Below are 25,297 nucleotides of genomic sequence, written 5' to 3' on the forward strand. Positions count from 1 at the left end.
AAGTCAACAAAACCAAAAGACAACTGACAGAATGGGAGAAGATATCTGCAAATGAAATATCAGATAAAGGGCTAGTATCCAAAATCTATAAGAACTTATCAAACTCAACACCCAGAGAACAAATAATCCAATCAAGAAATGGGCAGAGGACATGAACAGACATTTCTGCAAAGAAGACATCCAGATGGCCAACAGACACATGAAAAAGTGCTCCATATCACTTGGCATCAGGGAGATACAAATCAAAACCACAATGAGATACCACCTCACGCCAGTCAGAATGGCTAAAATTAGCAAGTCAGGAAACAACAGATGCTGGCAAGGATGTGGAGAAAGGGGAAGCCTCCTACACTGTTGGTGGGAACACAAGCTGGTGCGGCCACTATGGAAAACAGCATGGAGGTTCCTCAAAAAGTTGAAAATAGAGCTACCTTATGGCCCAGCAATTGCACTAATGGGTATTTACCCTAAAGATACAAATGTAGTGATCTGAAGGGGCACATGCACCTGAAGGTTTATAGCAGCAATGTCCACAATAGCCAAACTATGGAAAGAACCTAGATGTCCATCAACAGATGAATGGATAAAGAAGATGTGGGGAGGGGGTGTACACAATGGAATACTATGCAGCCATCAAAAGAAATGAAATCTTGCCATTTGCAACGACATGGATGGAACTAGAGGGTATTATGCTGAGCAAAATAAGTCAGTCAGAGAAAGACAACTATCATATGATCTCCCTGCTATGAGGAAGTTGAGAGGCAAAGTGGGGGATTTGAGGGGGGGTAGGGAAGGAAAAAATGAAACAAGATGGGACTGGGCAGGAGACAAACCATAAGAGACTCTAAATCTCACAAAACAAACTGAGGGTTGCCGGGGCAAAGAGGGGAGGGGAGGGTGGCTGGGTTATGGACATTGGGGGTGGTATGTGCTTGGTGAGTGCTATGAAGTGTGTAAACCTGGCGATTCACAGACCTGTAGCCCTGGGACTAATAATACATTATATGTTAATAAAAATTTTTTTAAAAAGACTTAGAGCAAAAGAACATCATTTTCAGACAAAAACTGAACATTCCTCTAGAAGATCCTCATTAAAGAAAACTTTTAAAAATTTCCTCTGGTGGAAAGAAAGTGATCTCAAAGGAAATAACAAAAATGCAAGAAAAAATTAAAAGCAAGACAAACGAAAAACACATGAGATAATTCTGAACAAACATTGACAATAGAAATTGATAGTAGTTATTATGTCCAAAAGACTTTAAAAGACAAGACAAAACTAAAATAGTTCAGACAAGTTATTCAAATAAAAACTCTAAGGTCTTTATTCAATACAAAGATACAGACATTTTGGTCTAGACTTAAATTCAAGTGTATGTGTTAAAAATTCTAACAACTGCTAATATAAGAATGAATAATTTCCAAAACAGTAAAGAAAAATTACACAAAAGTCCAAACAAAGTCAAGAGAGAAAAGAAATACTGAAAAATATAACAAATAAAAAGCACAGGGGTGCCTGGGTGGCTCAGTGGTTTAAGCCACTGCCTTCGGCTCAGATCATGATCTCAGGGTCCTAGGATCGAGTCCTGCATCAGGCTCTGCTCAGCGGGGAGCCTGCTTCCCTCTCACTCTCTCTGCCTGCCTCTCTGCCTACTTGTGATCTCTGTCAAATAAATAAATAAAATCTCGGGCGCCTGGGTGGCTCAGTGGGTTAAGCCGCTGCCTTCGGCTCAGGTCATGATCTCAGGGTCCTGAGATCGAGTCCCACGTCGGGCTCTTTGCTCAGCGGGAGCCTGCTTCCTTCTCTCTCTCTCTGCCTGCCTCTCTGTCTATTTGTGATCTCTCTCTGTCAAATAAATAAATAAAATCTTTAAAAAAATAAAATAAAATCTTAAAAAAAAAAAAAGCACAGAATAAGGCAGTAAAAATAAATCCCAACATATAAACCAATAAATGTAATGGATATGCACTATTTAAAAGGCTATGTAGGGGTGCCTGGGTGGCTCAGTGGGTTAAGCCTCTGCCTTCTGCTCAGGTCCTGATCCCAGCATCCTGCTCTTCCTGCTCTGCAGGAAGCCTGCTTCTCCCTCTCCTACTCCCCGTGTTTGTATTCCCTCTCTCGCTGTGTCTCTCTCTGTCAAATAAATAAATAAAATCTTTAAAAAAAAAAAAAAAGCTATGTAAACACCACCCAACTATACATGTTGAAACGAGATACAAAAGGTATTAAAAACTTGAAATTAATGAATAAAAAAAGATAATTTGGAAAACACTTAAAAAAAAAAAAGCTGCCGGGGCACCTGGGTGGCTCAGTGGGTTAAAGCCTCTGCCTTTGGCTCTGGTCATGATCTCAGGGTCCTGGGATTGAGCCCCGCATCGGGCTCTCTGCTTGGCGGGGAACCTGCTTCCTCCTCTCTTTCTACTTGTGATCTCTGTCTATCAAATAAATAAAATCTTTACCAAAAAAAAAAAAAAAAAAGAAAAGAAAGAAAGCTGGCAACTACACTACTGGCAAATTAAAACATATTCTAAGGGAAATGCATCAAAAGATAAAGTCAGTATGTAACAGAAAGTTCAATTCCACTAAGAAGATAGAACAATCTGAATCTTAGCTGTATCCTGAAGCTAAAGCAAAAATTGATAGGACAAGGGTAACTGATACATCTACATAAAGGGAAAATGTAATACACGTTTCTCCATAATTAAAGAATCAATCTGATGACTGGAATCAGCAAAAATATACCAGTTTTAACAATATAATTAATCAGCTTGCACTAATGGACAGAGAACACTGCACATAACAAGAGCAGAATACTCATTCTTTCAACCCAGTGGGTAACAATTATGTAAGCTCACTACAGAAAGGAGGCCTTAATGAATTTCCAAGGTTGGTATATGACCATATATTTACATATATTACTCTATGTATTACTATAAGATTATATATATGTATATATAATAAAATATACAATATACACTATACATATAATACAGCAATATATAATTTTACGATGTATTATTCATTATATATGCTATATATAGTATTACTATATGTTATATATATTACTTTATACTGGACCATATACTATATTACTATAAATTGGACCATACAGTAACATGTAATATAGAATATATACAGTAAAAAATATAACATGTAATTTTGTATTTTTTTTAACATATATATATTTTTACCACAGAACTACTATCAAAGTGGAAATCAATACTAAAATAACAAGAAAATTACTGCATCAGAATTTGAAACAACTTCTAATTATGAACTCAAAGAAAATGAACAGAACTGAAAAATAGGAAAATGTTACATACCAAAATTTGGGAGAAAGAGCTCAAGCAATATTGAAAGGGAAATTTTTTTGCCTTAGATGATTACACGAAGGAAAACAAGACTAAAAATTTGCATAAAAAATATCCGTATCAAGAAATTAAGAAAAAAAAAACAAAAAAAAGTTTCAAGAATTAGTATAGAAAATAATGAAACAGAAAACCATGATGTAATACGAAAACCACAAGGCAGGGCACCTGGGTGGCTCAGTGGGTTAAAGCCTCTGCCTTCAGCTCAGGTCATGATCCCAGGGTCCTGGGATCAAGCCCTGCATGGGGCTCTCTGCTCAGTGGGGAGCCTGCTTCTCCCTCTCTCTCTCTCTCTCTGCCTGCCTCTCTGCCTACTGTGATCTCTGTCTGTCAAATAAATGGATAAAATCTTAAAAAAAAAAAAAAAAAGGAAAGAAAACCACAAGGCAGAAATCAATTCACTGACAAAGACTGAGGAAACAGACAAATCAATTTTTTCAAATCAAGGAAAAAACAAAAGAAAACAAGGAGGCTAAGACTACTACAGAGGACACCTAGGTCATGCCACTTCTCTGCTCAAATCCTGGTGGGTTCACAGCTTACTCAAAATAAATGCCAAGTCCTTACACTGGCCCACAAGGCCCTATGAGCTGGCTCCTTGATATTCTCAGACCTCATCTCTCACTATCTTCTTGTTCAATTCAAGACAAACACACTGGGCACCACTTCAGTCTTTCTTAGTATCTGCAGATGCTGACATGCTGTTTCCCCAAGTATCTCCATACTCAACGCCTTATCTCCTTCAAGTCTTTGCTCAGGTACTTTCTTCTGAGTGGGAACTTTCTTGATCGCCCGATTTAATGCTGTAAACTTCACTCTGGCACTCCCTCCCTATCCTCCTTTTCTGCTCAGTCTTCTACTTAACACTAATCGCCATCCAATGTCATATGTATTTTACCTATGTATTTATCATGGCCCTACCATAAATTCCAGAATCTCTATCTCCCCTCCCCCTCAACGGACATATACTCAAATACTTGAAAATGTCGGCATATATGTAGCCATTATTCCATCCGATGTTTCATTCAAAGAGTGTATGACCAGTTAACACATTGTGCAATAGCAGTAACAATTTCAACTAAGGAGGAGCCATTTATTGTTTGTATTCCCAACAAGTGACCACAATGTGGCTAAAAGAGTTTGGGGCAAGGGAGACCTCCCCTGTAGTTCTGGCAACAGAACTCTGGTTTTGCTCACCAGTTAGATTATTACAGCTAGTAGTTATTACGTACCAAAAAGTCTACCTCTTTAGATAACCAAGAAAACAACTGGGCCTTGATGATTCAGAGTACAAAATCAGAAGTGCTTAACACCTGCAGCCACCCATAAAGGACTCTGAAACGTACATATTAATACTCCCTCTGTATTTTATACATATTAATATTCCCTCTGTATTTTATAAGTATACCCAGCACAGTTTGTTTCAGTTGCAGTATCTAAGAAACCACTGTGAGCTATGGACAGCACCAAGGCTAATACAGGAATATTTTTGGCAATTTTATAAAAATGACATATAACTCATATATGATGTAATCCATTTTATATATATAAATCCATGCTTTTTTATTGTGGTAAAATGTACATAGCATAAAATTTGCCATTTTAACCATTTTCAGGTGTACAGCTGAAGGAGTACGCATACCAACAACAGTTTTTAAATATGTACACGGTTCTGCCGCCATCACCCCCACCTAATTCCGAAATGTCATCACCAACCCAAAAAGGAGCCCAAACCTGTTCAGCAGTCACTCCCCACTCTCTCTTCCCCTCATTCCCAAGCAATCAATCTATTTCGTCTCTGTGGATTTGCCTATTTGGACCTCCCGAAGACGTGGAACCACACAGTGGGCAGTACTGGTGTCTGGCTTCTTGCACGAAGCGTGCTCTCCGGGTTCCCCCATGTTGTCAGATCTTTCAGTGCTTCGTTCCTTTCGACAGCTGAGTACAATGTTCTTTAATGAATACATCACATTTTGTTCAGCCATTTATCAGATGGTACACTTTTGGAGGGTTTGTAAGTTTTCACTATTAAAATTAGGAAAAAGCTAATTTTGTCCAAATGAGGAAACATTCTCTAGAACAGTAACTGGATCGAAGATTATTTAAAATCTATTATTACTGCTGAATAAGACGCACTGCTTACATTCCCACGTGCATGACAGGATTCACTTCTCTACACCTTCATATTACCAAATTTTACTTAAAAATTTTTCTAAACTCAAAGGAAAAAATTCTCATTTTGATTTCCTTCAAAACTCATGAGTTTTAGGGGCGCCTGGGTGGCTCAGTGGATTAAGCCGCTGCCTTCGGCTCAGGTCATGATCTCAGGATCCTGGGATCGAGCCCCGCGCCGGGCTCTCTGCTCCGCAGGGAGCCTGCTTCCTCCTCTCTCTCTGCCTGCCTCTCTGCCTACTTGTGATCTCTCTCTCTGTCAAATAAATAAAAATAAAATAAAATAAAATAAAATCTTTAAAAAAAAAAACTCATGAGTTTTAACTAATGAGTTGTATCCTTTTTGTACTTATTGGCCATTTATTTCACTTAGTGTTAAATTTCTTTGCTTATATTCTGTAATTGTAATTTTGTAATGTATTTGTAATTTTTACAGACTTGCATGAGACACTGGTATTTTGGTAATTTTAAGACATGTACATGTTATTTGTGTTGAAAAATGTTTTCTCCCATCACTCATTTTTAACTGTGATACCATTAACTGGATTTGTATAGAATCTAAATTTCTGATCTTCCTTTTCATGGTTTTTGGGTATCCTATTCTGCTTGAAATAGCCTTTTTCTTTTCTAAGATTTAAAAAATAATATACATTTTTTTCAAAGTTACATAGTTTTTCACTCAGCCTTCAGCACCTCTAGATCTATGAGTCAGATGTTTGATAGCTCTAAATTTATGTTTATAAAAATTAATAGCCAATTAGTTTACCTCAATTCAAGTAATTTATAGCCTACACTTAAACTGCCATCTTTATAAATAAATTCTCATATACATTTAGATCTCCCTGCTTTTTTCAATCTGCTTCTCTAATTTCCTGTACTAATACCTTATTATCAACAGCTTTATAATACACTTTAACATCTGTTACACAGACATCTTATTCATTATTCTGCTTTTTCAAAATCTTCTTGGGTTTTCCAGAACATTTATTCTCCCAATGTACTTTAGAATCAACTTGTACACTTACCTGTTGATACTCTGGTTGGAACAGTATCAAATTTATATATTAATTTGAAAGGACTGAAAATGTTGAAAGTGAATATTTATGTTTCTAGGAACACAGTATGTTTCTCCATTTACTCAGGTCTTAGTTTTGTATCTTTCAGTAAAACACTATCATTGCATTTTAATAAATTGAGTTTAATCTTGTTTTCTCTTATTTCTATGTATGCTTATATTTTTTTTGCCTATTTCTCTTTACATAAATAAAGCATTCGCCCACTTTTTGAGTAAAAAGATCATTTCCCCAAATGCTATAAAACTGATGAAGCTATCAGATGATCTTTAAAAGCTACTTAAGCTCAAAAATTTCATGACTTTCTATAAACACTCCAAAAAACAACACTCACTAAAAATCAACTAAACAATGAGCTTATCTGTGTTTAAAAGACTGAGAGTACATAACTAAGGATGGTTAACTGGTTTCATCTTGAATACTAACTCTGACACATCAGAAATGGCTGCCAAGAGAGGTAATTTCTTTAGGAAATCTGCTGAAAGAAAAAAATCTAACAATTTGTATTTTAAAAGATGCATTAAAAAATAACTTATCTGGATAAAACATCCTTTAAATATTATTTCTAATAGTTATGCCATAATGCTATATTTTCTAAAGTCATCACAAAAGCATGAACATAAAGAAACTGTACAGGAAAAAGGGGTTTCAGCAGTTTTGACACTTACAATTCAATTTCAACCATTCCTTTGGAACATCCTCTCTTCACAAAAAAACCAACCTAGAACAAAAAAGACAAAGTGCACTCAGTGATGACATTCCCATGTTCTATCACAGATTCAGCAAAGTCTTTATTGTCACATTCAAATCCTTTCAGTAACTATTTTCTCTGTCCACTTTCCTCATTTTCCCAGATTTGGGAAATTGTTTCCATTGTTTCCTCCCACAAGTAACAATACTATTTGTTACCAGTTACGAGCATTCCAGGTGCCAGACAGCCTCTTACAAAGGTTATGACAAAGCCAAAAGGTGATACAGAGAAAGGAACTAAACCCACAAAATATGGCCCCAGAGTCTGTGTACTTAGCCTCTATCCTAAACATCTTGGTAGAGGCAAAAAAAAGCCAACGGGAAAATAGGCTCTACCGTTTATTCACAGGACTTACCAAATCTCCTTATTACCCCTGGAGACTTCTCTGGAGTTGCAGATTAAATATTAACAACTATTCTAATATTACCCATCCTGTTATTAATGAGGATGTAATTGTCATTTTCTTAAAAAGAGGAATACACATAGTAAATACAATTTAAATACAATTTACATGGTAAAATAGACCTATTTAGTCTAGTTTGAATACATGTACAGGCACAAATTTGAAGAGAGACCTTGGGCCTAAAAAATACCAGACTGGATCTTCAATCAGGCTCTAAGTAAGTAATTCTAAAAAAAAAAAGTGGAAACACACCTTGCAAAGAATTATCCTTTTGATAGAGCTAACAGCAGTTACGACTGCAATTAGAATCACAACAGTGAACATTTATTAAGCATTACCATATGCTACCGTGCTAAGCAATTTATAATTCTTTCTTAATACTCAGGAGCAACTGTAGGAGATATGTATTATATCCATTTTACAAATGATGAAACGGAGGCCCAGAAAGATGACAAAGGAGGTCTGTCCTTGTAACTAGAAAGTCCAGCTTAATGATTAAGAGGACACAGTTTAACACTCCATTCAGGTTCCTTTCTCAGTCATGCCATAAGCGTGTAAGTTGCTGGACCCTGACCAAGTTACTAAACCTTTAGTTTCTTCATAAACAGGAAAAACAACGGCATTTTTGTAGAAGTGCTATCTGCTCATTAGCTTGCATCAATTAAAATATTTGGTATGAGTAAGAAAAAGAATCACAAAGCAGTTCTTATTATAAAGTGTATATATGGACGGTACAGAACATGCTAGTATTAAATTTCCCTATTAAGATTTAACTATAAATACAACATTAAAAGTATTTTCACTGAGAACTTCTGCAGCCCCTAAATGCATGTAGTGAATGCATGTAGTGAAACCCAAACCCAAAGCAATCTGTCACCTAAGAAACCCTGCGCTCCACAACCTTCTTTAAAAAGCATACCACTCAAGGATAAGGTCTGTCTCCTTCATGCCAAAAATAAATGGGAAGACTGGTGGAAACTGTTACAAACCAAACCATTCAGTCGTACAAAGTTTGGAGTACAATCCAGCAGACCATTACACAGAGATAAGGATTTAAGAAATGATTTTTACAATTAAAAAGCTACACATCTGTATTTATAAAAATCTGGTCTCTGGAAGTTATCTACTCCAACCCCCTTAACTTTAAAATAAAGAAAACTGAAGTCTAGACAAACGGCTAATGTTAAAGTTTAATTATTAATAGAGCAGTACCTATGAATATTTTTTTTTAAAGATTTTTATTTCTTTGACAGAGAGAGAGATCACAAGTAGGCAGAGAGGCAGGCAGAGAGAGAGGAGGAAGCAGGCTCCCTGCAGAGCAGAGAGCCCGATGCGGGGCTCAATCCCAGGACCCTGAGATCATGACCTGAGCTGAAGGCAGCGGCTTAATCCACTGAGCCACCCAGGCGCCCCCCTATGAATACTCTTAACTCATAAATGCCTCCCATAGAGCATTTAAAAAAAAACACACACACATACACACATATTTTGAATAGATTTATTTATAACCTTAAGGGTATATGCTTCAATCTTGTAATCCTACATTAAACTGTAAGCCTGGCTAAGAAACCTATATTACCATTTTAATAATATTGCAATATTCCCAGCAGTTTTAGAAAAATATAAAGAATCATTTTAACTTTTACAACTATTTTGCAGTGGGATAACTCAACTTTCAAACTTTCTTTTTAAAACAGAATTTTATGTGAAATATACACCAAATATGACATATAAACTTCATATACTGCTTGAAGCAATGGTAAAACCACCAAGCATCTACCACAAACTTAAGGAACTGAAAATTAACCATGTATCTGACATTCCCTGTAGAACTCAATACTATTGTATCCTCTCTCACCAAATGTAATCCTGACTTGATCATCCTTTTGCTTCTCTCTAGTTTTGCTATATACATATAGCTCTTTAAATATTAAAATATTAAATACTTTGTGTTTTGACCCTTATATAAATTCATATTACAAGTATTCTTCCAAAATAGCATTTTTCCTTAAAATTGTGTTTTTGAGATTTAACAATGAGCTAAGGATTATTTTCACTGGTATGTAATATTCAATTTTGACTATAATAGGATTTATTTTAAAATAATACTGCTATAAATAGTTTAATACTTTTGCCTAGTATTAATGTACAAGGGCTGTCTAGGAGTAGAATTTTTGAGTGACTGGGTATATGCACCTGCAGATTCACAAGGTAACGCCATTTTCCAAGACTATAAATTTCTATTCCCACCAAGAGTGCATCAGAGTTCCAGTTGCTCCATTTCCTTATAAGCACACGGCATCACCAGAATTTTTGAGGAATATACTTTGCCAGCATTAGTGTGCATTTTTCTGAGAGTGAAGTTGCATATCTTTGAAAATACAGTTGGCCCTTGAATACCACTAGGGTTAGTGCCGACGCCCTGCACAAAAATTTGCATATAACTTTGGACTTCCCCAAAACTTAACTACTAATAGCCTAGTGTTAACCAGAATCCTTAGCAGTAACATAAGCAGTTAATATATATTTTGTATGTTACGTGTACTATATACCGTATTCCTACAAGTACAAAAACAAGTTCCTGAGAAAATCACACGGAAAACACATTTACAGTATCATACTGTATTTGCTAAAAAAAAAAAAAATCCACACATAGGCAGATTCGCACAGTTCAAACTGAAGTTGTTCAAAGATCCACTGTATTTCTTGCCTATCTGAGCTGCCTCTTCTGTGAAGTATCTGAGCACATAGTTTGTCCTTTCTTAATTGTTACTGTTTTGCTTATTAAAAAGTTTAAATACCTATCTTTTGTTATATGGGTTATATGTACCCGCTCCCAATTTGTGGCTTTTCTTCATGGTGTCTTTTGATAGAAGTTTCCTATTTTTATCAGTATTTTCCTTTTCAACCTGTACTTTTACTTAAGAACTTTTATTTAACGCAAAGTCACAAAGATATTCTCCTCTACACCACTATCTCCTAAAACCTTTCCAGTCAATTACATTTAGATCTTCAATCCACTTGGAACTGACATGTGTTCATGTGTGAAGACAGAACTTAATTTCTTTTTTTCCTACACAACCAACTGCCTCAGCGCTATTTATCCATCCTTCCCCGTTCATCTACAATGTCGGTCATCATAAATCAAGAGTCTACTCATCATGGTTTTGGATCTGCGCTTTTTATTCTGTCAGAGCACACTGGTCTGATGTATTTCCCACAAATACCACAGGTTTGTTTTGTTTTCTTAATACAGTTGACAAACAATGTTATTAGTTTCAGGTACAACAATGACAATTTTGTACATTACATAACGCTCAGCACAGTTTAAGTGTAGTTGTCACCTGTAACCATGCAAAGTTATTACAATACTAGTCACTGTATTCCCTATGCTGTGCTTTTCATCCCTATGACTTGTCTTATAACTGGAAGTCTGTGCCTCTTAATCCCCTTCACCTATCTTACCCAACCCACCTCGCCTTCCCCTCTAGCAACCACCAGTTTTTTCTGTATTTGTTTTTCTGCATTGAGTCTGTATTCGAGATTCCACATATTAGTGAAATACGATATTTGTCTTTCTCAGACTTATTTCACTTAGTCTAACATGCTCTAGGTCCATTCATATTGTTGCAAATGGGAAGATTTAATTCTTTTTTATGGTTAAATAACGTTTTTTAAAATATATTTTTTAAAGATTTTATTTATTTGACACAGAGAGAGAGATCACAAGTAGGCAGAGGCAGGCAGAGGAGGCAGGGAAGCAGGCTCCCTGCTGAGCAGAGAGCCTGATGCGGGGCTCAATCCCAGGACCCTGAGATCATGACCTGAGCCGAATGCAGAGGCTTAACCCACTGAGCCACCCAGGCACCCCTCTAAATAATATTCTATACAACGTTTTCATTAACTATTACAATTTTGTGTTAAGTCTTGATATCTGATAGGGCAAGTTTTTCCATTTTGTTGAATTTCTTTAGGAGTATCTTAGCTATTCTTGGCCATTTCTTTTTTTCACCTAAATTTTAGAACCAACTTGGAATTTGCTATAGACAGTATTGGGATTTTGATTGGAAGGATGCTCAGCATGTTTATCAATGTGAAGAATGACATTTTTATAGTAGGTCTTCATGCCCATTAATATACATGCAGTGTATCTGTCCATCTAATCCACCTCCAATATTTTCAAATAAAATTTTATACTTTCTAACTATAGGTCTTACATGTCTTTTGTTAATTTATTGTTATGTTACTTGCACTCTTGATGCTACTATATTTATTTTTAATTGCATTTTTCTGTTCATTGTTAGTATATGGGAATGCAACAGATTTTTGTTATAGAATCTTATAACTAGCAATCCTAACAAATTTCCAAATAAATTCATCAGAAGGCTTACGTGGAGTCTTCTGTGGTTTTCACTGCAGACTTGCATAAAACCTGTAAATGACAGTTTTCCTTCTAACGTTATCTTTTGTCTTACTTTACTGTTCCACCCAGAACATCCAGTTCATGTCTGACTGTAGAATAATGTTGAGTAGCAGAGTGAGTCGGTACCCTTGTCTGAACTTGCTGCATATTTTCACTTGTCTTTTATGTAATTTTAAAAGGTAGATATTTTCTACTCCTAATTTGCAGAGATTTTTTTTTAATCAAATTACTGTGGAATTTAATGCTTTTTCCTCTACTGAGGATCATCCAGTTCTCCTTTAAAATGTGGTATGTAAAAAAATAAATAAAACAGGAGATGTTAACTTTTTTCTAATGTTTAATCTGATTCCTTGAATAAATTCTATTTGGTCATGGTGTATTACGTATTTTATGTATTAGATTCAACAGACTACTTTTTTTCTTGAGATTTTTGCTCCTATATTCATAAGTAAAACTATCTTTTCTTATGCTATCCTTGATGGATTCTGGTACAGTCATATTCTTTGTGTAAAACAGGAAATGACTCCTTTAAGAACTAATGGATAATTGTCTTTGGTATTCTAAGAAAAAAATTAACAGCTAATTTTTTCTACTAAGAGTCCATTTTGATCATTTATATAGTTGTAGAAACCTATACATTCACAACTTTAAGAATTTAAGCTTTACTACCATAAAGTTGTTCATAAATTTTTTTTGTTTAGGGAGGAGATAAGCCAATTTTATTGTCCCTATGTCACACAAAAATCTAGTAACAAAAGATTTGAGTTGTAGAAAAGAAATAAATGAATAGTAAATTAGAGGGCAATGGAAATAATTTAAGTTGGAAAATTTTCCATGATATTAGGATGAAAACCATTTCAAAATATGTGTGTGCCTTGCTCAGAGTAGGCTGTTCCCTGGCCAAAGCTTGCCCTAGAATTAAGGTGTTCGAGGTGTTGCTGCTCTACTGGCTTTTGACAAAACGTTTGTGATTGTAGAGAAAAGGAATGTATTCCTGGTGCTGCAGGTCTGTGCTGAGCTCCGCCAACTCATCTGCAGAAGTGTTACCCACCCATCCATCTGCTGGGAAGTCCATCAGGTGGTCATGTAAGGCCCAGTCCAGGAATTAGTGTCGACGGTGTAATTCAGATCCTTCCACTCAGACTCAACAAACTGAAAGCTCACTTCCCTGATGGAGACAGTGTCACTCTGGACCTCCTCTTCTTGCCTAGCCTCATCTTCTGGACAGTGACAGTCCAGCACTGGGGGCTTCTTGCCACCAGTCTTCACGACTTCAACCACAAAACTGGGAGTGGATGCCAATCAGGCTGTTTTTCAACCTTCTGCCCTTGGAGGGCTCCTCCTCCCCATCCAATGTTGGCAGGATACTACTGTTAATGTTGAAAGCCACAGTGATCTTTTCTCCAGCAACTTTCTGCACTAACTTGGCTTCTGACCCATATACTTCCAGCTCCCAACTTCCAGAACACTTGGAGAGGTAATTACGCTTTGGTATCTCCATTTCCTCCTCAATGTCATCATTCAGCAATTCAGCAAAAGCTTTGTGCCCCTGGGTGTGCAGTGTGCTGCAGCCGCAGGGCCCAGGAGAGCGCAGGAGACTGTGGGCAGCATGGGCCCTTGCCACCCGGAGCCACACAAAGGGCTGCATGTATCTAGCCTGGGGTGCATGGGCTGCAGCAGCGAAGGCAGCAGGATGGGCTGAGACAACAGGGCAGGCATGGCGTGTGGTGGCTCAGTGGCTACAGAGCCCAGCTTGAATGCTTTAAAAGCCAGCTGACCTTACATTTTAATGTTATTTATACATGATTAATAAACTATAGAGAAAAAAGGCACCGAGCAAGGCACTGGGCATGACAGCAGCAGTAGGGCAGTAGCTGACACAGGAAGGCCCTATGATACTCTCTCATCATCATTCAATCTCTGCTGCATTCTGGTAATGGCCTGGCGGTAGGCATCCTGGCAGTTCACAAACACTCCAGTTCTCCTGCAAGCCCCCCGCAGAACTCCATTTGCTCCTTCCCTCTGATGGAAGGTGTGGCCTTTTAATGGCCTTTGTCCAATGAAAATGTGAGCCGAACAAATAGTTATGACTTTTTGGAAGAACTTTTAACAGCCAGTTCCCTGTAGGCAGCCATGGACTGAGCTGGAGTCAGGAGACCAAACCAGGCCCTAACTCGCGCCTCCTTGAAGCTCAAGGGTTAATAACCTTGTGGGTGTAAAAGTAGAGTACGCCTGAGAAGGGGCCTGAGCTATGGATTCCAAGACTCGCCGACCTGGCTGCCTGCATGTCTTTAGCTAGGCTACTAAGCTATTGTGGGTTTATGCTGTACTTGCACAAACCATAAATCATACCATTATAAGATGGTGTACCTAGTTAATAGATTACTTAAAAACAAAGATCACTGGCGTTAGAGGGTCTGCTGGGGCATGGGAAACAGAACAAGGGGAGGCCTGGAGGGCTAGCATGTACACGCAGTAATTTCCTTTACAATCAGTCAAGTAAGAAACTTCCTTGTAATTGTTTCTGTACACTATATAATGGCTTTACAATCTCAAATAAACTTGGCATTGTTTGGACATCATCCACTTTGTCCCTCCTGCTCCCATCTCTTTGTATCTTAACTTCTTTTCACCATCCTCTTACCCTCTCGACCCTGGTCGTGTTGTCGCAACAGACACGACAGTTCCCTTTACCTAGGTGGCAATCACAGGACAATGTACTCAAGTAAGACTCCATCAGCCTAGGTACCCAATGACCACAGCCTAGACTGGGTCAGTCGCAAGAAGAACTAATCTGTATTTTTAAACCAGAATTTCAGGGTTGTTTTCAACCACCATGTAACATATCTTTATTACTTTTTTTTTTTTTTAAAGATTTTATTTATTTATTTGACAGAGAGAGAGATCACAAGTAGGCAGAGAGGCAGGCAGAGAGAGAGGAGGAAGCAGGCTCCCTGCGGAGCAGAGAGCCCGATGCGGGGCTCGATCCCAGGACCCTGAGATCATGACCTGAGCCGAAGGCAGCGGCTTAATCCACTGAGCCACCCAGGCGCCCCTCTTTATTACTTTTTTTACATTCCTTTTTTCTACTTTATCTACCCCCCACACAACGTTCTCTAGAAATTACTGATTTGGGGCAGAGGGGAGGGATGGAAAAAACAGATGAAGGAGATAAAGAGATTAATTAAGAATCTTTGTTATATAAAAATAAGACACGGGGATGTAATAGACAGCTTAAGAAATAGTCAACAATAATGTAACAACTTTGCACCGTGATAGATGGCAACTAGACTTATTGTGCTGACCATTTCATAATGTATATAAAATACTGACTACATTATACACCTGAAACTAATAATATATGTCAATTATTCAACAGAAAATAGCAGTAATTCTCTGGAGGATTTTTTACTCCACTATATTCAGAGCTAACAATCGGATAAGTAAGTAACCGTATGTCCCATTCTGTGGGGTTATTTTTCCTTCTAAACACAGTGCTTGCCTTCTAGTTTTATCCTCCAGTCTTCCCCTACCTTCAGGACCCCCAATTCAGGGTAACCAAATGCCTTTCCAGTGCAAAGTCAGCAAATGCCCCTGGGGGAACAACTCTAACGTCTTTGGATCTGCACAATTCTGCCTCTGCCCTTGCTAAGGTTGCTTCATCTTTCCACAAGCCCAGCAATACATTTAAGAAGACATTTTACACTATTCCTAAGTATTTTAAGTGTTACATACTTGGAGAATTCTCTAGGTATATAGTCCAAAATACTTCTAGAAATGGCAATTCCTGCCGGCAGTTCTACCTACCAACTCCATTCTTTACTTTCAAGCTCTACATCTGTGTTATACCCAAGGAACTGAGAGAGAAAGTGATCTGTTACTAAAAGCAAGTCACAACTCTGAATTTTTTTTAAGTACTTAAGTTAACTCACCTTATCTGCCCGTCCCATGAAAGCAGGTTTGCCTGCTAATCCGAGACAAATGGCACATACGATGCTAGACTTCCCCGTGCCGTTAGCTCCAATAATCATATTCAGATGGGGTCCAGGAGAGACTTCACAGATATCATACGTTCTGAATTGTAAAGAGGTAAAATTACTAAGACATAAGAATACTTTCTTTACAAAAACATTTATTTCTGCTGACGTTTTCTACAGGCTTCCTTGAATTGCTTTAAAAGCCAGCTGACCTTACATTTTGTTATTTATACATGATTAATAAACTAGAGAGAAAAAAAATCAGTGGAAAAATGAGAAAATGATAATGCATATCTGAAATAAGAGTATCAGTGGGAAATAAGATTTCATAGGCTCTTTTCAATTATGTCTGTTGAATGAAACGAAGTTTGATATTATTTATCCCTTTCATGAGAAAATTTAACCAAAGCCACTGTAGAAATAATTTTTAAAAAAATTTTATGTAAGAGAAACCATGGCTCATCTTAAATCCGTGAGTTTTACATTTATATTTCTCTGGAAGTAAAATGCTTAATAGCAACTCCTCACATTTTACTAAGTGAAACAATCCAAGTTTCTATTCCAATCAAACCTCTATCAACTCAATGGTTTCATTTTATTCTTAATTTTTTAAAAATCCATTTCTTTCAATATGCTGCCAGAGATTCACCAAAATATCCACTGTTTAGTCCATGTTCAAATAAATGTTACTCCTATGGAAAGAAACAAGAATGCATCCTCACCAAGCACTTCTGTAACATTCCCTCAAACCAGAAAGCTGCCTGCTGTCCAGCAGTTTTCATTAACTACCTGCAAGGTAGCACCTAATCCTTATTAGTCACCAAGGACGACTATGGCAAAATGTCAAACAAACAGACTCAGGTAATCTTCTACTTTGTCTCTGAATACCCTGAATTAGAACCCATAAATAATAACCTGATAAAAACTGACCCGGCTACTAATCTGCTAGGTATGTCAGTCATGCAGTCAAGCACGCTTCCACTTCCGTGCTCAGAGAAAAATAATGTGAAGTGCCATGTGGTAATAAAAGTAAATACAGGGAGGCAACAAGTTATTTTCTGACAGGTTTCCAGCCCCACATCTCAACACAGTATCTACCTACTTTATCTTTTCAAATGCTTTGTTCTGCTGGAAGCCGGATCATAAAGAAACCCTTAACATAATGATTAAAATGAAACTAGTTTGGGAACTTGGGGCATCTGGAAAATGACCAGCCTTGGAACTTCCTAATCCAAAACATGAACCCTGATTCTTTCAACTTTTTAATTTTCTGCTGTAAAATCTTTGTGCCCCTGTTTTACGAAAACAGTGATGTAACTGATGTTTAAGATAACAATAAAAACAAGAGGAAAAAGGAGAGGAACTCCTGGCCTATAACATACATAGATATTATCAACAGAAAGTTGCCAAAAACAAAAACAAAAACCACCCCACACATCAAAACAAAACAAAGCCTCCGCATTTAAAAAAAAAAAAAAAATCAGTTTATCTGACTGGATAATTTGGGAATTCCCTTTTTGTGAGTTTCTTTTCTCTGAGCACCTCCTGAAAAGAACTGTTGTCAAATGCCTGCCCTCTTCTCCATCTATGTACTTCGCCTGGTATCTCATATATTCTCCAGGACTTCTGGTAGGATTGACATGCTCAAAGTCAGCCCACGTGACCAACAGATGAAATTAACCCTTCCAGAACAGTGTGTGAATGTTGCGGAACAGTCACCTCAAACTTCCCACTTTCAAAACTAAACCGCTATCTTGCTAATCCCAAACCATTCCTGTGGTCCCTTATCTTCATCCCATTGTCCAAACCAGAAACCTAGGCATTAGTTTCGCACCATCTTTAATTCTACCATCTCCTTCTCGCTGGCCCCCATCAATCAACAAGTCACCAAGTCATGTCGGTAGAACCCAGTTCTGAGATCACTTGTTAAGAAAAAGGAAAAAACAAAACCAACAACAACAACAACAACAAAAGGACTCTTTTCAGAATTTAGCTCTTGCATCATCTTTTTCTACTTTCTACCTCCTTCCCATGTTCTCTAACCAGACCTCCAAATTCTACCCATCATGAACTTCTTTCAGTTTCTTGACTATCTTTATGTTATTTATTCTACAAGCCTTTGCACAAGCTATTCTGTCAGCCTAGAAACCTCTCCCTCCATTCCCAATCCCATGGACTTTATTCACTCCTAGGAATTCCTCCAGTAACTACTGTCTTTCAGGCCACTTCAGTCCTCTAAGCCCACCCCTCCTCCCTCATTCTTAAAACTCAGAGCCCTCCAATCATGAAAATGAACTGGGTAGCTTTGCACATGACAGCCAGCCAAGCTTTATTTCCTCACAGTCATTCATTCTTCCAGGACTTGCAAAACATTGTGCGTACCCTGCTTCAAAGGGTACAAGAATTCCCAAATGCAGAATAAAGTAGGCTCTTCGCAGTGCTATTACCCAACTCGAATGCAGCAGATAGTATTTTTGAAACACTTTCCCGTTAGGCTTCTTAGAGAATACTCTCCCACGGTTCTCCTCTTACCTCCCTGAACAGATTCTTCTCTGTCCCAGCTCCTCTTCTGCTCACCCTTACATGTTGGCATTCCTCCAGGACGCCGTAGCTGGCCTTCTATTCCTATTTATATCTCCTTTGGGGCCAGCTCAACCATTTCTGCAACTTCAAGAACCACCTATGTGCATGACTTCCAAATCTCTCACCTGTTCACAAAGCATTCATTATTACTCTCCCCAAACTGCTCCCAGTTCCAAAAAGGACCACATCTGACCAAGAGCCAAGACAGAACTTGAGAAAAATACTGCATAATTCTCTTACCCTCAGGCCACCTAAACTGTAGCCGGAGCCTGTCAAATCTTCTTTCCACTACTTCCCACTGTCACTCCTAGGTTCCAACTCTGATAATCTCTCATTGCCGTAAAAGTCGTCTTGCCTCCCATCTTGTACCCTTTCTAAATCATTCCTCACACTGTGGCGGGGGGACGGGGGGGGGGGGGGCTAAATGGAAATGACATGTCATTCCCTGCTTGAAATGCATCCTGGTTGCGGACAGGATAAAGCTGGAATTCCTCAGCACAGAAATCACGGATCCTCGGTAGCTGCCTACCTCCTCAGTATCATCTCTGTCCACCTCACTCACATCCTACGTTCTACCCCTTCTCAAATAACAGACACTTCCTAAAGACCAACTGTTTCGGGCAGTTCCTTCTGTCTACAGCGCTCTTCCTGCAGACTTTGGTGAACCTCCTGTACAAAGCCCTTTCTCACAGGGATGAAATGAACCGCTTCATCCTTTGCACCCTTAAGGCATCCTGATGGACATAGATCTTGTTATGGTACGTAACCCATTAGATTTTATTTATCTTTCCTGATCTGAATTCAAACAGCAATTCAGCTGCTTGTTACAGTAGAAACAGGGATAAATTAAGCTTTCTGAGTCTCATCAAAGAGATTAAGAGTTGTTATAAGGTGAGAATCAGAGTATTGTGTAAATAAAGCATCTACTTCTATACCTGCCACATGATAGCTTGGGGGGGGTTAAAAAAAAACCACGATGGTATTATTATAATTCTGTTATCCTAAGCCACCATGTGCAAGCTTAAAAAAAAAAGACCGTAACCAAACAACAACAACAACAAAACTGTAAGGTGCTACAGAGATACACAGCATTTGCGTTAAAACGTATTTACTAAATCCTAAAATGATTACGACGATGATTAGTTGTCTGGAAAGACAGAAAAGGAAGCGGGGGGAAAGCTGGGACTGGGAGGGGTCAAGGGTCTGCCAGGGGGCCCAACAACTGAGAGGAGGCTTATTTTCGTGTACATTTGCACCTCCATCCGGGACAGCCTTCACCATTTTGTCCACCTAGCAACCGCGGACTCCGCCACGGCATCACTGCTCCCCTGATTTAACTGTTGCTTCCTCGGAGTTCCCGGCGCCCGCACTTTTGTGAATTACAGATTAGGTCCTCCCTCCGTAGGCCGGGACTCGCAGGCGGCAGAAACCTCTTCCCCACCTCGTCCACGGCCCGCCGCAGGACGCCGTCCGAGAACGCTGGCTGAATGAATAAAACGCCCGCAGCACACCGAACCACCCCAACGCGGACGTCCACCCGCACGGTAACCCCGGCTTGAGCTCGTCGCCAGACCCCCAGCCAGGCGCACTCCCGCCTCCCGCCTCAGCCAGCCGCGCAGCCTGAGCCCCCCGCCCGCCTCCCCGCCGCGGCGCGGCCTCCGGCCACTCACAAGAAGTTCTCCATCACGATGCGGACGATAGAGCCTTCCACGAAAGGCCTGGACGACTGCAGCGGCAGTGGCGCCGGCGGGGCCGAGCTCTTTCTCTTGCTCGGGACCTCCGACGAGGGATCTCTCGGGAGAGCTCTCTTGGAGGGCAGGGTGCTTGGAGTCGACGTCTTCCTACTCGGAGTCGCCATCCTGGCTTCCCCTCAGCCCCGGAGGCGCTTCCGTTCCCACCGACCTGCAGCCTCGGCGCCCCTGCGCCCGGCTCCCGCGCGAACTGCCCGGCGCGCGACACCGCCCGCGAACCCGCCCCGCGCCTGCGCAGTCCCGGTCCGGCGGCGTCGGCCTGTCGCCGAGCCCCGCCCCTCAGCCCCGCGCCTGGGAGGCTGAAGGCCACTGGAGCCCGTCGGCGGGGGGCGCCCGGGCGCGAGCGACGGCCTCCGTGTGCGCGGCTCTCCGACCTTCCTCTCTGGGCGTTTGTGCATTTTTCAGAGTTGGGTTTTTTTAACTCGGAAAAAGATGTCAACTGCATTTAGTACTTTGGAAGCCCTTTCAGCGCTCCGGGGAAGCCAACCCGCGAGAGAACGGATGGAGGCAGGCGGTGGCACTCGGGGCGGCAGGCGGACGACGACCGACCAGCCTTGTCCCGGCACCGATCGAGCACACCCGGACTCGCCTGTCTTTGGCTTTTCCTCTTCTCAATTTGCTCCCTATTTTCCTTCAGGCAGGGCCCGGGGTCCGAAAAGGGAAACTCCAGCAATGGCCCTGTGCCCGCGCCTCCGTTAAGAAGCGTCGTGCTGAGCACCCTGAGCGCTTCCACTTGTGAACGAACGACACCGCACAAACTCTGCGGGCGGAGACTCCACCCTCTCGATCCCTCCTTCCCTTTTAAGACTTCCTGCCCCGAGGTTTCTAGAGATCCACGAGCTAGAACGCACGGGCTTCGGCGAGCGCGTGCTTCCACTTACACCTGCTCACCTGCAGCTGGTTGACCGCACGGAACAGGCAAGTGGGGCTCCGAGGCTTCGCAGCTCCTCGTTCACGCAGCTCATGAATGTCTGACCTCCAGGAGGCTGGGGCTGCGGCCCAGAAGAACCCCGTCAAGGGTGCGTGTCGGAGCCTGCCCTTCTGGTGTGGGAGACAGAAAAAGAACCCGTGAAGCCCCAAAGATCAGGGCGATGCCAGGCTGGGCTAGGTGGTCTGGAAAAAATAAACAGAACAGGTGTATGGAGGAGGCACAGACGGCAGGTCAGAAGAGGTCGTGTTTGAGCTGAGCCCTAAATGAGAAGGGAGAAAGTGCATGAATGAGAAAAGAGCGTTGGAGGCAAGGACGGAAGCCCTGGAGTGGGAACTGGCGGGATGCCTGAGGAACAAAGGGAAGGCCAGTGTGGCTGCTGTGGAGTGATCACCGGTGCACAGCAGAGCCTTGCCCATCATGGCAAAAACGTTTATTTTTAAAGTGTTGGGAAGCCAGCGGATGGTTTTAAGCAGGACAGAGACATATCTGATTAAAAGTTCTTAAATAATCACCCTGGTTGCTGTTTGGAGTGGGTCAACGTGGAAGTGGGGAGGCCGTTTAGAAAGCGGGTGCAGTAGAATCCTGACTCCTGACACCTGCGACTAATGCTCCTTTCCCAGGTGCTCTCCACTTCCTTTGAGACCAGTGGAATCTCTAAAAGTTATTAGCAAAGAAAATAGAATGAGAAAAAAGCATATGAATGCACCGTGGTTACTAGAAATAAATAATAATACAGTGTAAATTACAGAAGAATAATTTCAGAACTGTTCAAATCCTGCTTCGGAGGGTGCTATGCTGTTATTCCTTACAAGAATGCAACAAGTTTTTTGGAAAGTAATTCGTTACTGCACTTCAAGAACCTTAGAAGAGTCAAAGTCTTTGAAGAAATGATTATATTTGGGGGAATCTATCCTAATGGAAAAATAACATAGGCAGAGGAATAGTAGTTGAGCACGGGAACCGTTTTTGTACCATTATTCGTTCTTTAGTGACTTAATCAAATTGTGCTTATCAACTTAAAAAGTCGAGAATAAGTCCCTGAACTTGTTATGACCGCACAAATGCACACAAGCTAAGAGTTCTTTTCTTTTCTTTTTTTTTTAAGATTTTATTTATTTATTTGACAGACAGAGATCACAAGTAGGCAGAGAGGCAGGCAGAGAGAGAGGGGGAAGCAGGCGCCCTGCTGAGCAGAGAGGATGCGGGACTCGATCCCACGACCCTGAGATCATGACCTGAGCCGAAGGCAGAGGCTTTAACCCATTGACCACCCAGGCGCCCCTAAGAGTTCTTTTCTAAGTAGCCAGCCAGTCATACTCTGCCACCACTTTTTATTTTATTTTATTTTTTTTTATTATGTTCAATTAGCCAACATATAATACATCATTAGTTTTTGATGTAGTGTTCAATGATTTATGAGTTGCATATAATACCCAGTGCTCATCGCCACACGTGTCCTCCTAAATACCTATCACCCACTTACCCCATCCCTGCACCCCTCCCTTCTCTAACGCTCGGTTTGGTTCCCGGAGTCCAGAGTTTTCCATGGTTTATCTCCCTCACTGATTTCTTCCTCTTCAGTTTTCCCTCCCTTCCCCTACTGTCCTCTGCACTATTCTTTATGTTCTATATGAGTGAAACCACATAATTATCTTTCTCTGATTGATTTATTTCACTCAGCATAATTCCCTCCAATTCCATCCACATTGAGGCAAATGGTGGATATTCATCCTTTCTGATGGCTGTGTAATATTCCATTGTATGTATGGACCACATCTTCTTTATCCACTCCTCTGTTGAAGGGCATCTTGGCTCCTTCCACAGTTTGGCTATTGTGGACATTGCTGCTATGAACACTGGGGTGCATGTGCTCCTGTAGGTCCCTAGGTCTATATCTTTGGAGTAAATACCCAGTAGTACAATTGCTGGGTCACAGGGTAGTTCTATTTTTAATGTCTTTAGGAACCTCGATCCTGTTTTCCAGAGTGTCTATACCAGCTTGCATTCCCACCAACAGTATAGTAGGGTTCCCCTTTCCACATCCTCGCTGACATTTGTTGTTTTCTGTCTTGTTATTTTTTGTGATTTTAACTGGTGCCACCACCTTGTAAAAAGGAAAATACTATCAGTTTGCTTCTAATTACAAAACCAACACATATTAAGTATAGAAACTTGGGGAACACTCAGAAAAACATACACAAAGGGAAAAGTTACTCCTAATTCCCCTACCCAGACTAAACACTGTTAGGTTTGGGGTGTATGTTTTTTCTTTTTTCCTTCTGTGTATATGATATGCTCCTTTTGTTGCCCCCACATCCCCCCAAAAATTCAGGATGATGCTGCACAAATTCATTCTCTCTCTCTCTCTCTCTCTATATATATATATATACCATTATTTAACCCTCTTTTTCTCACATAATATGAATGTATTTCCATATCATTCAATATTTTTTCCATGAACTAGTTTTAAGTAACCATATAGTATTCCATCAAGCAGACATAGTATAATTGATGTAAATATTTCCTTTTTGTGGGGCTCTGTGTGACTGGGTATTAGCATGAACCAAGGATGCTCTGTCTGACTATAAGAAGCTCAGTGCTTCTTATCATTCTTTAATAATTTCATGCACCCATAAACCTGTACACATATAACTTGGCACACCTGGTTTCTTTAATGTCACTGGTGAAAACTGTCTCGAAACAGGAGAGGGTCGGGAGGCAGAGAGAGATGGTCTCAGGAAACAATATCAATTAACAGGAAGCTGCTGCTCATGAATCGGTTGAATGTATACTTCCAGGATTTGAAGTCACTCATCAGCTGAGTTCATCATGCCATTTTTGCTGGCTAATAGATCTAGCCACGCCACTGTATTTAACCTGCTGGCCAAGGAGTAAGTCACCAGGGGCTACGTTGAGTGAAGGCCGTACAATGCTCCAGAAACTTAAAAACTGCTACAAACAAAAAACTGACAGAAGGGGGCAGGGTGAAGGATTGTAAATATATTTCACCTCACCCCTGGAATACTATCTTCTGGGTTGTCATTCTTGGCTTTACTGCACACGCCCTTGATACTGGCGCTAGAGGAGCAAGAAGGTGGGGCACGAGACCCGGACCAGGACCCTGCGGAGGACCGGGACCCTGTGGAGTCCACCATCGACTAAGACGGTTCGCTCTTCCGGTTCTGATAAGAACAAGGGGAAGGAAATCCTACATCGGCTTTTGGAAGATTCTTAAAGTGGAAAAGTGAGCCCTTGTCCCTTGGGAAGGAAAAAGTCTAGGCTGAAACTGAAATCCTTGGCACCCAGAAACAACCCTTTTTCTCTGGTGCCCTCACCCACACTTTCCAGTTAACCTTGTTAAAGAACAGCTGGGGAGAGTACCTGGGTAGCTCAGTTGGTTAAGGAGCTGACTCTTGTTTCAGCTGAAGCGTTTTCTCAGGGTCCTGAGAACAAGCCCCAGGCCTGGCTCTGCACTCAGCACGGGTTTGCTTGAGATTCTCTCCCTTTCCCTCCCCTCCCCGCCACTCTCGTATGTGCTCTTACTCTCTCTCTCTCTAAAATAAATACATGAAATCTTAAGAAAAAGAAAAAGAGGGGTGCCTGGGTGGCTCAGTGGGTTAAAGCCTCTGCCTTCGGCCCAGGTCATGATCTCAGGGTCCTGGGATCGAGCCCCACATCGGGTTCTCTGCTCCGCGAGGAGCCTGCTTCCTCCTCCCTCTCTATTTGCCTCTCTGCCTAATTATGTTCTCTGTCTGTCAGATGAATAAATAAAATCTTAAAAGAAAAAGAAAAAGAACAAACAGTTGGGGAAGATGTAGGGAGGGATAACAGGATCTGAGGAGAGTGAACACCCTTCCGAGAGGGAAA

The 25,297-nt window shown here is 40.6% G+C and overlaps 1 protein-coding gene and 1 pseudogene across 2 annotated transcripts in view; both read right to left on the reverse strand.

The window, feature by feature from the left end:
* The window catches only part of SMC5 (structural maintenance of chromosomes 5), a 99,449-nt gene extending 77,098 nt beyond the window's left edge, over positions 1–22,351 (reverse strand). The window contains exons 1-3 of one of the 2 annotated variants that reach the window (XM_046022467.1): positions 20,419–22,351; positions 16,121–16,262; positions 7,280–7,332 (exon numbers count right to left, since the gene is read on the reverse strand). In XM_046022467.1, the coding sequence (XP_045878423.1) occupies positions 7,280–7,332; positions 16,121–16,262; positions 20,419–20,606 (383 nt within the window). In that variant the 5' untranslated portion in view covers positions 20,607–22,351. The remainder of the gene's footprint in view (positions 1–7,279; positions 7,333–16,120; positions 16,263–20,418) is intronic. The other variant, XM_046022469.1, reaches the window with a different exon arrangement.
* LOC123952867 lies at positions 11,679–14,591 on the reverse strand (annotated as a pseudogene).
* Positions 22,352–25,297: the final 2,946 nt, after the last annotated feature.

Source organism: Meles meles, chromosome 11 (genome assembly GCF_922984935.1).
Source record: "Meles meles chromosome 11, mMelMel3.1 paternal haplotype, whole genome shotgun sequence".
NCBI lineage: Eukaryota > Metazoa > Chordata > Mammalia > Carnivora > Mustelidae > Meles > Meles meles.